The sequence below is a fragment of the Pangasianodon hypophthalmus genome, chromosome 18 (assembly GCF_027358585.1).
Source record: "Pangasianodon hypophthalmus isolate fPanHyp1 chromosome 18, fPanHyp1.pri, whole genome shotgun sequence".
Lineage (NCBI taxonomy): Eukaryota > Metazoa > Chordata > Actinopteri > Siluriformes > Pangasiidae > Pangasianodon > Pangasianodon hypophthalmus.
Genome location: NC_069727.1, coordinates 14,568,935 through 14,583,743, shown reverse-complemented (window position 1 = coordinate 14,583,743; position 14,809 = coordinate 14,568,935). Strand labels below are relative to the sequence as shown.

The window sequence follows — 14,809 nt, the reverse complement described above, 5'->3', positions numbered from 1 at the left end:
GCTGTTTTGGCAACGCAAGAGGGACCTACACAATATTAGTCAGATGGATTTAATGTTATGGCTGATCTCTGTATATTAGGCACAGTACAAACAGTTTCCAGAGAAACAGGACATTTCTGACAGAAGTCCTTCATCAGCTGTGTTTGCAACATCCTCTTTCTCTGAAAATGCCTGATTTTTACTACAGCCACTATTATTACGGAAGAGAACTGCAGTTACTTCCTGGATTCTTATATACACATACATATATTAACATTTAGTAGATTTAGTATATATAGTTACTATATATACTTACATTTACATACATTAATAAGCATTTTTATCAATGTACATTACTTATGTGCAGGTTGAAAATGGAGTAAGGTCATTGATCTTGAATATGTGGACTTGGATCAGAATGTGCAAATAGTAGTTAACTTAGGTTCAATTCTCATCCGTGAAACACGCTCTGAAAGCCTGCGAGAGCTTGAGAGAGCATAATTAAAATGTTATGAAAGCGTGTACATTTTTGGATCTTTTAAATAGTTCATCACAAATATGTTTTTTCCTCAGGGGCCATTCTGCACGCTGTGAACCCTCGCAGTCATTAGTGTAGGGCCATAAAAACAATCCGGAGTGTGTGTCTGAGTAAGGGGGTGGTGGTGTTTTAGTGGGAGGTAGCAGGCCAGATGAGGTTGGATTACACACTCAGACCTTCACCCGCTTTTTCTTTCTATAGTAACAACCGGACTGTAGGCTAGAATTTTACTTGCTGCAGTGCTTTGGTGCAATGAAGGGTAAGTTGTGGAGCTACACAAATCTAAGCTTTATATTTGTATAGAAATGTCTCATATTGTGGCTAGATTTTAGTAGAGATGTGGATGTAATCATTCTATTCACAAGGAATCACTGTATAATATGATTCTAAAGGTTTTCATTCACTCTTATGATGAACCGTTACACAGAATGACACACAGAATGAGACACATTGTGTGTTTACAGTGAACTTTATTATTGTTAAAGGAACAAATTAGAGACCAGAGAAATACAATGTCTTCATTAATAAAACGGAATCTCTGCTTTTTATGGTTGCTTTTGCTTTTTGTCTCATTAATGAGATGTTCAGTAGCACAACTTCACAATTTCAAATGCTTGAAAGATACAGCTAACACAAGCCATGCTAATGGGATCAGTTGTGAAGAAGACGAGCAGAAGATCCAAGAAAGAGGTCAATGGAGCAACAAGCTGGAATTTGTGCTATCTGTGGCTGGTTCCATCATTGGCCTAGGCAACATGTGGCGATTCCCGTACTTGTGCTACAAGAATGGAGGAGGTGAGTTTTGTATAATTTTTTTTTTCTTCAGAAGCCTGAGATTGATTGCTAAACAGTGTAAATGAGATGTTTCCTCTTGGACAATGGTAGGTTCTCTTAGGTTGCCAAAGATTATACATTCTAGATGACACTATCAAAAAGTCTATAAGGTTTGAAGGTTTTGTTAGCATTAATGACTTGCACCTTTGGTGAATCTTGAAGAGATTTTAAAGGTTACAGGTCAAAGTTCAGAGTGACAGCAGTTGCTTGGATTCCCACCTCTGTTTCCTTCAGGCAGCTGTCAGATGTGAGTGTATTGGGGTCTTTGAAATCCAACCACCCTTTAAACAACCACTTTCCCTATCAGTTCAGCTACTAAATATATGCTCACCATCTACCATGCAAGATTGGTCTTTTCCCAATCATCAGTTGCAAACGTTTGGTGATCTTATGCCTGCAGTAGCCTCAGACTCCTGTTCTTGGCTGATAGAACTGGAACCTGATGTGGTCTTCTGCTGTTGTAGCCCATTTGCCTCAAAGTTTGGGGTTTTGTATGTTCTGAGATGCTTTTCTGCTCACCACGGTTGTAAAGAGTGGTTATTTGAGTTACCATAGCCCTTCTGTCAGCTCAAACCTGGCAAATCTGGCAATTCTCCTCTGATCTCTCTCAACATCATGGTGTTTCCGCTCAGACCTGCCACTCAATGGATGTTTTTTCCCCTCACCATTCTGTGTAAACTCTAGAGAATGTAGTGTAGGAAAATCTCAAGACAGCAGTTTCTGAAATCTTCCCATCTGGCACCAACAATCATGCCACGGTCAAAGTCCCTGAGATCACATTTTTCCTCATTCTGATGTTTGATGTGTAGGTGAAACTGAAGCTTTTGACCTGCATGAATTTATGCATTGTGCTGCTGCCACATTATTGGCTGATTGGACAATTGCATGTGTACAGGTGTTCCTAATAAAGTGACTAGTGAATGTATCTTAAACACTACCATATTGTTTGTTCCATCTCCTGCTTGTTTTGTTGTATGATAGACATATTTTATGTTCCTCTGTGAAAATTGCAGGTGCCTTTCTCATCCCATACCTGATTTTTCTGTTCACTTGCGGGATCCCCGTGTTCGTCTTGGAGACAGCTTTAGGCCAGTACACTAGTGAAGGAGGCGTCACTTGCTGGAGAAAGATCAGCCCTCTCTTTGAGGGTAAGCCATTTGTCTAATCAGTTTTACAAATAACAGAGTATTAGACAAAGATTGAAGTAATTCCTTCAATCTTTTTTGCCCCTACACAATCAAATGTCCTTTTCATCTTTTGTCATTATTTCCTGGTTATTTCCTCTCTCACAATGTTCTGCACAGGTCTAGGCTATGGCACACAGGTCATTGTAACCTTACTGAATTTTTACTACATCATTGTTCTGGCATGGGCCATCTTTTACTTCTACTACTCGTTTTCCTGGGAGCTGCCATGGTCCTCGTGTCATAATGATTGGAATCTAGGTGAGAAATATAAAATGACTATAAAAACTGTCATACCTGCTAGTCTTTACAGTATAGATAATGACAGTGCATGGCATGCTGGGTAATTGGTGGTTGTGCTTTTTTGTTTGAAAGACACTTGTGTGGAGTTCCATAAGAGGAATGATTCGGTCAACTTCACAGTACCTGCTAATGCTACGTCTCCTGTCATTGAATTTTGGGAGTAAGTGCTAAAAAGTGGCCCAGTTGCTTTTGTTTTCTCCAAAAAAACAAAAAAGTGTTCTCAATTAAGAGTTCAGAAAAGGGGGTAATATAATTTTTCCTTTTGTAACTTTGTGTGAGGTATAGTAGTATATTTGACTGTGTAGTTACTTTTATAGTCAACTACAAATGTTTGCATCTTGTAGTTTCTGAGTAAAAGAAAGGAAAATTACTTGTGTTACATTGATTCATTCATTTGTTCATCATTAGTTAGTGCTTTAACCTGGTTAGGGTCATAGGGATATACCGTGGGTGTTATACCAGGCCGTCACAGGGAACCATGCACATACACATTCACACACTCATTCATACACTGGGGCAATTTAGAGCAGAGCAGAGTAGAGTACAAGCATGTTTTTGGGAGGTGGGATGAAACCAGAGAAGCCAGAGGAAACCCACACACACACACACACACACACACGCACACACACACACACACATGGGGAGAACGTGAAATTCTAGACAGACAGTAACCTGAGCTCATGATCGATTAGAGCCTGTCACCATTGTGCCGCCCATTCATGTTAAAATTTACCTTTAAATAATCAAATTTCAAGAAATTTAGAAAATGAAATGGGGTGTATCTTGCAACAAGAAAGGAATCCCAAATCAACTCTTGTTCTTGAAGACTTGATCTGAAGAAGGCAGTGTTATAACAGATATGGTAAGAAGACTGGGATAAATTGTTGAAGCAAGGTTAACTGATATGTCAGGAAAAATTGGGCTGAATGTTGGGACTGAAGGGACTGAAAAGCTGTTAGGAGAATAGGAGAGAAGTCACAGGCAGTGGACATACATGCTATCAGAGAATATTCATATCACATTCATAAAGGGAAATGAAAACTTTTAAGCAGATACTTAGATTTTTTTTAACCATTAATACCTTCACATAGACAACTTATGATGAAGGGACATCTGTGAAGCCTAACGCATTAAATGTCCTGTCAGTATAAAATTGTCTTCTTCATTTTGTCCTAAGGGTTTGCAAACCTTTGTATTTGACTGTATAGCTGGGTGTAACAGGGATACAGTTTAAGTGAAATAATGTCTATTTGGTGCATGGAAACAGGAGAAGGGTGTTGAGACTCTCCTCAGGTATCGACCACATGGGCTCCCTAAATTGGGATCTGGCCTTGTGTCTGCTCGTGGCCTGGATCCTCTGCTACTTCTGCATCTGGAAAGGAGTGAAATCTACTGGAAAGGTTGGTCTTCGTGGCAAAAATAATATATCTCTAGGTTGTGCCATATTCTATTTTGATAGCTCCTTGGTCTTCATGATGCTGTTTGTTTAGTTTTATTCTCTGAGAAACTCTGGCCTTCCAGGAACACAGTTATTTATACTGAGATCACGTGACACTTTATGTTAGCTCAGGTTGCTGTCTGTGAGTTCCGCATGTTCTCCACGTGGGTTTCCTCTGGGTTCTCCGCTTTCCTTGCACCAGCCAAAAACAAGCATGTAGGTGGAGTGACTATACAAAATTGCCCCTAGATGTGAATGTGTGTGTCTGGTGCCCTGTGATGGACTGATTCCTGCCTAGCGCCCAGCGTTCCCGGGACATTAACCAGGATAAAGAAGCTACTGAAAATGAAAGAATGACTGAATGATTGATGGCAAAAGGGGAATACTTTTGCAAAGCACTGTATGTAGTACCGTATTTAGGTTTACTAATAGAGTGCCCGAAAAAACAAATGGTATCAGTGATATGTTGATTTTACAAGAAAAATAAAAGATTTAACACAGAAAAAGAGGTACACAAAGGATTTGAATATCCACCTAGTCAATTATTACTGGGAGTGAGTAATACTAGCAGTACTAATGACATGTGCAGTATTCTCAAATAAAGTGTAAGGTGGAGGAATTTATTGCTATGTGGATGCTATATAGTCATATCACCAGCCCTAATGTCTTTTTCATATAAAATACTGCATTTGACCTTTATTTCCCTTTTTCACTTATTCTCCATAGGATTCTGAGATGTACAATGCTTTATATGACTTATATGACTTATAAATATGTATTTGTCTTCTTCCTTGCAGGTAGTGTATTTCACTGCTACATTCCCCTACGTCATGCTCCTGGTGCTTCTCATTCGGGGTCTCACCTTGCCTGGGGCAAGCAGAGGCATCCAGTTTTATCTGTACCCTGACCTTGGACGTTTAGCTGATCCACAGGTACTGCACAGTCGTGCCTTTTTCTACCTCCAGACTACGTTTCTGTAAATTCAGTGATTCTCTCATGGTGCATTAAGAGTCAACAGACAGGTGCTTTAGCTGATGTCGAGACCCTCAGTCGGTGTTCAGAGTGTTTACTGAGGCCATCTGGGTTCTGGGATGGAGATCACAGAGTGGAGATCCCTACAAACAGTGTGATCCCTGACACACACAGTCTAAATGTTTTTGTTTTAGTGTTCTAAATCAGCTTTGCGTGCTTAGTGATGATCTTTCAAAGTTCACAGCAATCTGGAAACTCTGAACACTTTGCTCTGTGAGCAAAAAATGACATCTTAGCAAGTTACAATATCTTAAATGTAGTCTAAATGATCTAGCATTTCCTTTTAGAAGATTACAAGACACCAAATTCGGAGATTATTAACCCTATTTCTAGACATGTTTACTAATTTCAACCTTGGAATAGTCTTGTTCTTTTGGCAGATAATTTTGATCATTTTAAGTATTTATTTCTAGAAAGAAACAAAATTATCTGCCAATGGAATAAGATTTTTAAATAAAATTTAAAGCTTAAAAATAGTAAAACATGTCCAGGAAAAGGCTTGATAATCTTATGTTTGTTTTATTGTAATCTTATAATAGGAAATAGTGGATAGATTTTACTATATTCAAGATATTTTCACTTGCTAAGATGTCATTTTTTTTTCAGTGTTTGATATGAGCAATGCTAGGTTGTTCAGAGTTGTACCACACATTATATAGACATTGCTTAGTGTTACTGGCAGCAGATTCTTCATAGTTGGTGTTTAAAAATCATAAAATTAATACATAAAAATAGATACTGAAATTTTAATAGTCACAGCAATATTAATTCAGTTTGATTTACCTGGTTGACGAGTAGCTTATTATAGTTGCCTATAGTCCCTAAATTATAATTTTAATACATTTATTAATTTATTAATTTTATTATTGTTTAAAAAAATTAGTTAATTAAAATAATTATTTACATTCTATATTCTTCTAAACTTAACCTACTTCATTTACATATTGTGTCAAAACATCAGATTCCTCTCATTTGAAGAGCTAATTTCTCATTGCTGAATCACTGATTGCTCAAGAGAATATTTACCTTGGGTGCTTTCACATTTCCAAGAATACTTCCTTCGACCTAATATTGTTTGAGGGACTAATTATCATATATCAACTTCAATAGTAGAAATTTGTGAATATATATGCAGATATATGCAGATGATATGCAGATATTCAGCCTCCCTTTACCACATCCATCAATGGCCACCACAGGACCACTAGATATTATTAGGGTGGTGGACAATTACCTGCACAGCAGTAACACTGACATAGTAGTGTGTGTCGCGCTGGCTCGAGTTATCAGGTGCTGGTGTGTTATTGAATTTTATTGGGAAAAGCCAAATGTTCCTGCAAGATGGAGAATTGTCTGATGGTCATAGTCAGTAGATTGCCACTAGATGTGAATGTGTGTGTGCCGCTTATATAGTTATTGGTATGTGGATGGTGCCCTGGGGAAAAAAAGAAATTCAAATATATTAAAAATGAAATATGGCTGTATCATGCAACAAGACAATAATCCAAAACATAAGGCAAAGGCATAAGGTGCCATTTTTAATAGATGATATGGTGTGTGGGCATTCACGACATTAAAGACTATATACAGTGTATCATAGTCAGAAAGGGAGATTTCAGCTTTTTTTCATTAATTGTGTGTAAACCCATCAACAAACAAAAAAAGGCAAATCAGAAAACACAACAACAAGACCAAAAACCTGACAGCAAAACCAAAAACACAACAGCAAATCCAGAAACACAAGAACAAATGTGGAAACATGACGGCAAATTCAGAAACAGAACAGCTTTGTTAACTGTTATTAGTTTGTATCGATTTTCTCTATATTTTTGTCCAGGTATGGATGGATGCAGGAACACAAATTTTCTTCTCATATGCCCTGTGCTTGGGGTGTCTAACGGCACTAGGGAGCTACAACAAGTATAACAACAACTGCTACAGGTATTACATACAATCATTCACATCATTCACAGTGCAGTCTGTATGTATTTGGACAATTTATCTACACTGTGTGTACCATATAGCAATCACAATTCTTTATGTGTGTGTGTGTGTGTGTGTGTGTGTGTGTATATAAAACATTGATTATTTTGTCGCAATGGCACCTGTCATTGGCATAATAGGCAGCAAATGAACAGTCAGTTCTCGAAGTTGATGTGTTGGAAGCAGGAAAAATGGGCAAGCTTAAGGATCTGAGCGACTTTGACAAGGGCCATTGTGCCAGTTGTGATGACTAGATGACTGGGTCAGAGCATCTCCAAAACGGCAGGTCTTGTGGGGTGTTCCCAGTATGCAGTGGTTAGTACCTAACAAAAGTGATCCAAGGAAGGACAACCGGTGAACCAGTGACAGAGTCATGGGCGCCCAAGGCTCACTGATACATGTGGGGAGCGAAGGCTAGCCCGTCTGGTCTGATCTCACAGAGGAGCTACTGTCAGAGATGGTCACAAGTAATAAAATGCAAATCCAAGTCTCGAGTCTTTACCCAAGAGTCCAAGTCAAATCTTGAGTCTTTAAGTCAAGTTCTAAGTCAACAGACTCTACATGAGGAGTATATGGGAACTTTAGCTGTATAGTAACCATAAAGAAAGTGTATTGCAATGATAAAGAACAGTATTGATCACAGTAAAGAGAAAGAACACAATAGATCACCAGTTGTGTGCAAGTTGCAACTATATTTTTAGAAATATTTTTTATAACACTTCTTTTCATAGAAGAAAAGGCTGAAAATATAAAAAATACCAATTGAGTAATTAAAAAGTTTTGATACTACACATTTTTACACACATAAAGGAAAATTAAGGTCCAATATGACAATTCCTATTTGACTTGAGATCTTTTAAAACCTTTTGTCTGTAAACAAAAAAGAATAACAATGAACAATAAAACAGTGAAACTCGGAAGCCCACACTGGGTTCCACTCCTGTCAGCCGAGAACAGGAATCTGAGGCTAACCTCAAGATTAGGAAAAAAAATCACCTGGCCTTTTTCCAGTCTTCAGCTGTCCAGTTTGGGCGAATCAGTGCCCACGGTAGCCTCAGATTCCTGTTCTTTGTGGACAGTAGTGGAACCTGATGTGGTCTTTTGCCGTTGTAGCCCATCCACCCCAAGGTTTGATGTGTTGTGCGTTCTGAGATGCTTTTGTGCTCAACACGGTTGTAACGAGTGCTTATTTGAGTTACTATAGACTTCCTGTTAGCTCAAACCTCCTGGTCATTCTCCTCTGGTCTCTTTCATCAACAAGGTGTTTCAGCCAGTCATAGGATGTTTTTTGCACCATTCTGTGTAAACTCTAGAGGGTTTTGTGTGTGAAAATCCAGTAAGCAGTTTCTGAAATACTCAAACCAGCCTATCTGGCAACAACAACCATGCCATGGTGAAAGTCACAGAGATCACACTTTTTCTTCACTCTGATGTTCTCATGAGAACATTAACTGAAGCTCTAAATCTGTATCTGCATGATTATTTACATTGTCCTACTGCCACAGCCACATGCATGGCTGATTAGATAACTGCATGGGTGTGCAGGTGTACACGTATTCCTAATAAAGTGGACGTATCCTACATGTACAGCTGTATTTTGAATTGCAGCTTTCAGTAACAAATGTTTCCATCCTTCACAGGGACTGCTTGGCTCTGTGCTTTTTAAATAGCGGGACAAGCTTTGTGGCTGGCTTTGCCATCTTCTCCATCCTTGGTTTTATGTCATTTGAGCAGAATGTGCCGATTTCAGAAGTGGCTGAATCCGGTATGTCTCCGGGGAAGTAGCTGATTTGTCAGAAATTATGTGTTTGATGAAGTGTTTGATCAGTTTCAGGCCTTTTGCAGCATGACCTTATAAGATCTAAATTAATCTTGAATCATTTGCCTTCCACTAGCGATATAAAATGATCTAACAGTTGTGCATTTGTACGAGTCAAGTAACATGAAACATTTTCAATGGTTAGGGTCAGAAACAAACTTGGCAATTGTTCTTTATTTTAAACTTAGTATAAGATTTCACAGTATATCAAAATGCCTACAGGTTTTGCATGAGACATGGTTGAGTGTATGTTTTGATTTTGATGACCTCCAGCACATGTGCTCGATATATGATGTAGATCTACATTAATAAAACTAAAGCTTTCACTTATACCCTGCTGCATTTCAGGCCCTGGCCTTGCCTTCATCGCATACCCCCGTGCTGTATCACTGATGCCCTTCTCTCCTCTGTGGGCCTGCTGTTTCTTTATCATGATTATTTTCCTCGGACTGGACAGCCAGGTTAGCGTTTAGCCGCTTCTACTACCTAAATACCTTTAGTTCTGCCCCACATCTACTGGAATTATGCATTGCAGTGCAATTATTTGCATCTATTTGTCTTCTTGTGAGGTGTTAAATACACTATATGACCAAAAGTATGTGGACACCTGACATCACAGTGATATGTGGTTCTTCCATAAACTGTTGCCACAAAGTTGGAAGCACACAAATTATATGCTTTAGCTTTAAGATTTCCCTTTTCTAGAACTAAAAGACCCAAACCTGAACACCTTTGAGATGAACTGGAGCACTGTCTGAGCACCAGGCCTTCTCTCCTGACATCATCAGAGCCTTCCTTCGGTAATGCTCTTGTGGCTGGCACAAATCCCCACACCCACATTACAAAATCTACTGGAAAACCTTCCCAAAAGAGCAGAGGCTGTTATAGCAGCAAAGAAGGGACCATATTAATGCCCATGGTTTTGGAATGGGATATTCAAGAACAGGTTGAGGTGTGATGCTCAGGTGTCCACATACTTTCGGCCATAAATAAAACATGACGTGGCTTGCTGTTATGTGAAAATCAATCAATGGCAGTATGATGTGACGTGAAAAAGAGTAACTCTTACCGCCATAAAGTTGATTAGATTCTTATAATAGCATATTATGAAGTGTTTTATTCCTCTTTTACCACAGCAATTTGAAGTTACATGTAATGTTGTGGAATGTCCAGCTGTTACCACATTTCCTCTTGAGGTTACTAAGACAAAAAAAAATGCAGCTTGTTACAGAGAAAGCAGAAAGTGAAAGACATTTGTCCTGAGCACTTTCCCATGAGAAAACAAATGAATGTTGGAACATCCTTCCATAAATGTTGTATAAACGTCTCCTTACAGATATCTTCACTATATCAATGGTTGTATGTTTTTTTTTTTTTTTAATCCATTTATTATTAGAATTAGTTTATGTGGAGTTCCATACAAGTCTCTTTGAATGAGTAGAGAAAATAATGCAGATCAAAAAATTAGAACAAACTCATTAAGATAAAACTTATATAAACTATTTAACTATGACTAACTATTTAGACTATTTTTAAGTGTGGGGTGTCAGTTTTAATTTGTGTGGATTGATTTACATTGGGTGACAAGGTACAAACAAGATACATCCTGCAAATACTCATTTTAGGAACTTAAAATTGCTAAAATGTAATGTAAAATAGTATCACGGACAACACAAACCTACCATTCACCAACACTAAGTACTGTTTATTTGGGAATGGTGATAATGTCATTTTTGGTTCTCATGATTAAATTTTTGATCTATTATTTTCTACACAGTGGGACAATCTTTCACTCGTGTGATTACCTGATCAGCCATTAGACAGTACTGGACATCTGAAGCGCTTGTTTTGTTTTTTATCTTTCTTGCCATAGTTTGTGTGTGTCGAGAGCCTGATTACGGCCATAGTAGACATGTATCCCACTGTGTTTCGCCGTAAGAACCGCAGGGAGCTCTTCTTGCTCGCCGTGTGCATCCTCTCCTTCCTCATGGGACTCATCATGCTGATGGAAGTAAGCACTTCAGTTCTGCAATAAAAGCAGAGAACATTAAGTTTGTTTAATCAGGTTGATGGTCAGAGACATTCTGATTTGTCAAGCTGTGAATTAAAAGGGAAACAGAAGAAAAGAAACAAAAAAGGGGAACATCTGCATGGACTATGGTTAGACTACTTCCCATTTAAAGCCCCCAGTCTAAGAGGGTAAATGATGTACTGTAGAAAATCTCAGGAGCTTCAGGGGAGAGAATAAGTCCTGAAGGTCTTTCAGTCTTTCCAAACTCGCAACTGCATTCTCATGGACTACTTTCGTAGAATGATAGTACATTCTCAAAAAAAGGGCACTAAACTGTTTTCCTTGTTGCTGGGGTGCTTATCTTATCTTATCTTATCTTATGCTTCTTTTACCTACAAAGGTGTATATGGTGTAACTTTACTCTAAAAGATAATTATGGTCCAATTATGTACCTTAAATCTTTTTCAAAGGTACTCTATATCCACATTTCCAGGTAAAAGATACATATTAAAGGGTATCTCTTTATTTAATCAGCATCCCTTGAGAGTATATCTTTTTACTGGGTATGAAAAATGCCTTGTGTATATATATAGAGTTATACTGTGATTGGCTCACCAGAATTCATCTGATTATGACCCATTTGAGCAAATAACATTTTAGATTTTCATCTCTAAGCTATCTGACAAAATATAACCTACATATTTTAATCTGTGTTAAACAGGGTGGGATGTATGTCTTCCAGCTCTTTGACTACTACGCGGCCTCTGGCATGTGTCTGCTCTTCATGGCCATTTTTGAGACGGTTTGCGTTGCCTGGATTTATGGTATGCTATAGCTGGAGATAATACAAGACAAGAGGAAGATAAAGAATATTCAATATTGGCCTTCTTTTGAATTTTCTGAAACTTAAACAATAAAAAAAGATTTCCATGAATTTGAAATCTCATAATTATAGCACGGTCATGTCTGCCAGTGCTATCTGACTAGGCAACTTTTTTGTCCAGCATATCTTTTCTCCAGATTTGGGTGAAATGTGTAAGATGTCTGGTGTCTCTGCTTGTTGATCTTTCATAATGAGGCCGCTGATCTTGTTTTCTCAGGTGCAGATCGCTTCTATGATAATATGGAGGATATGATTGGCTATCGCCCAGGCCCTCTAATTAAGTATTGCTGGATGTTTTTCACCCCAGTGACCTGCATAGTGAGACACACTTTTTTACTATAAGCCAGGTGTACGTAGGAGCCGTAAAGTTACATATAGGAAATTATTAAATAATGTATCAGTCTTTTCATTATATGATTTGTTTTAGTGTCTGTTTCAGTATATGTTTCTGTATTCTGTGTTCTCCTGGGGGGTGGATGATTAGATATTGCACCTGCCTTTGCTACATCCTGAGGGCAGCCATTTTAAACAGGAAGTGAGGTGGCAATGGCAATGAGAGTGTACCTCTAAACAACCTAACTTCCTTGTTTTTTGTTCTTTATTCCAATAAAATGTAAAGATTTTCTTTACTTGTTGTGAATAGCATCAAATACTCTGTCCCACATGGAAGTGGCTATATTTCACTGAATGGAAGTCATTACACCAGGGTTAAAAAGATACAAGCATCACATTTGCTGTTTATATAATTTGGGAAGGGCTGAGGCTGATACTGATTAACTTTGGTTTACTTTCAGATTACAGATTACTGTGAAATTATAATAATTAATAATTCAACAAATAATAATTGCTTTCATGTTCTATTGGATTGTAGTCAGTAGTCTGTCCAACTACAGAATCCACACTGAAGACCACCTAGAGTAAATGCTGCTTTTAACCAAGTGATTCTTTTTTTGTGTTTAGGGCACGTTTGCTTTTTCCCTGATCAAATATACACCTCTTAAATACAACAATGAGTATGCATATCCTTGGTGGGGTTATGCAGTAGGCTGGCTCCTGGCTTTGTCCTCAATGCTCTGTATCCCTGCCTGGATGATCTACAAAATTGGCAACACAAAAGGAACTCTAAAAGAGGTACGATGCCTCAAAATATACTAATCTGATATTGTGAGGCACGTATTATAGTAGAACCTAAAAGCAAATGCCTTCCACTTCTCTCCACTTCCTCTCTCTCTCTCTCTCTCTCTGTCTCTCTCTCTTTCTCCATCTCTAGCGTGTACAGATCCTTATCAGGCCGTCTTCTGATTTACCCAGAACGAAGAAGGAACAGGAGAGCTTGCTGGCTGTCTTCGCTTTGGCAGAATCGGCTTCACCTAATAAAGATGGCTCTCCCCCAGGGCATCAGATGGACACAAAGTTTTAGAACTTTATGTGACAGAACAGCCAAGAATCTGAAAGTTATTCATGAGCATATTTCACATATGCCCGCCATAAAAGTGATATAAAGAGAGAAAGAGAGGTTTTATATCAGTAGACTCGCCATTCATGCTGGTGCTTGCCTTCTTTACTCAGAAGGACTGAAACAGTCTCTTACTGAGCAAAGTATTGAGGGTGCTCAGGTACTGAGCTTTACTACATTTCATACAGATGCTGATACAGACTGTATATTACTGTGCACAATATACCGATTCACATGACTGTAGAAATGCCTGTGTGTATTTAATGCCCTCAGTGGCCCTTAGGCTTTTTTTTCTTACAGTAGTAAATACTAAAATGTCTGTTATTTAGTATTCATTCATTTTTTTGTGATCTGTAGCATTGTTTTAGACCTGAATGTACTGTACACTGAGCATTATGTTGTTCATTTTCTATGTGCTTGTACCTTTGGAATCAAAATATAACTGGGAATTTATAAGGGTGGGAAATGAAGGTCATTCATCTTTTCAAGAACATTATGTCAATAATAATAATTAACCTTCCTATAGACACAAGAGAAGGTGATGGTATATGTACTACTTTTAATGAATATTTTAAAAGATGACATATTTATTAGCTACATTTAAGCATGGAATACTTACAAAAGACAAATACTGTACACTACAATATCTACCTCCAGACTTCTGCATAATACTAACTAGCTTTTTTTTTTAAACTAGTGCATAACATCCCAGTCACCATTGCTCCAAACTAATTATATGCAACAGTTACATTTGGTCTACAGTATGTTTATATTGGCTTGATAATGGTTAACAAGCTAGTCGGCTTTGTATGCTCACCGGCCATGTTAATAGGAACTGTAACCCTGCTCAGTCATGCAAAATCATGCAGATACAGGATAAGCGCTTCAGTGAATGTTCACATTAAACAGAATGGGGGGTGTTGGTGTGGAAAACAAGATGCACAGTGACAGTTATGAGGGTGGAAACATGAGAGTTGTGATCCCCATTCTGATGTTTGAAGTGAACATTAACTGAACTGCATGAATAAGCAGCTGTACAGTTGTTCCTATTAAAGTGGCCGGTGAGTGCATATACACCAGATACACCATATATAGGGCTTACAGGCTAACAGGTGAACACTAGTAATATGTCTGAAACTTGAGCCTGTTCAACATATTTTTGAGACCCTGTGCGCACACTTTTTGAAAGTTGTGCCATTAAGGGGCCCAATACAGACTAATGACCAAATGCTGTACACTAGTGGGTACAGAATCCCCATAATGTGCCTTGGTGTTTGTTGGGAATGGGAAGTAGGGCATGACAGACACAGGGAGGAACTAAAAGTGAATCCCAGTCCAGTTTTAGGCAT

General features: G+C 38.3%; 1 protein-coding gene across 2 annotated transcripts; it reads left to right on the top strand.

The window, feature by feature from the left end:
• Positions 1–624: 624 nt before the first annotated feature.
• Positions 625–13,939, top strand: LOC113532402 (sodium- and chloride-dependent GABA transporter 2). Of its 2 annotated transcripts, none has more exons than XM_026923801.3 (15): positions 625–776; positions 1,139–1,312; positions 2,365–2,499; positions 2,656–2,796; positions 2,911–2,998; positions 4,106–4,238; positions 5,074–5,208; positions 7,146–7,249; positions 8,932–9,056; positions 9,459–9,571; positions 10,984–11,121; positions 11,843–11,945; positions 12,222–12,322; positions 12,965–13,135; positions 13,275–13,939. In XM_026923801.3, the coding sequence occupies exons 1-15, from the start codon at positions 770–772 to the stop codon at positions 13,422–13,424; spliced, it is 1,818 nt and encodes a 605-aa protein (XP_026779602.3). In that variant the 5' UTR covers positions 625–769; the 3' UTR covers positions 13,425–13,939. The 2 variants fall into 2 exon arrangements, with proteins under 2 accessions (XP_026779602.3, XP_026779604.3); XM_026923803.3 differs by having other exon boundaries at positions 645–776; positions 1,173–1,312.
• The last annotated feature ends 870 nt before the right edge of the window (positions 13,940–14,809 follow it).

Excerpts from the sequence above, each read along its gene's own strand:
- LOC113532402 (XM_026923801.3), top strand. Across the intron at positions 7,250-8,931 it reads TATAACAACAACTGCTACAG|GGACTGCTTGGCTCTGTGCT; the intron begins GTATTACATACA and ends CATCCTTCACAG. Across the intron at positions 9,057-9,458 it reads TTCAGAAGTGGCTGAATCCG|GCCCTGGCCTTGCCTTCATC; the intron begins GTATGTCTCCGG and ends GCTGCATTTCAG.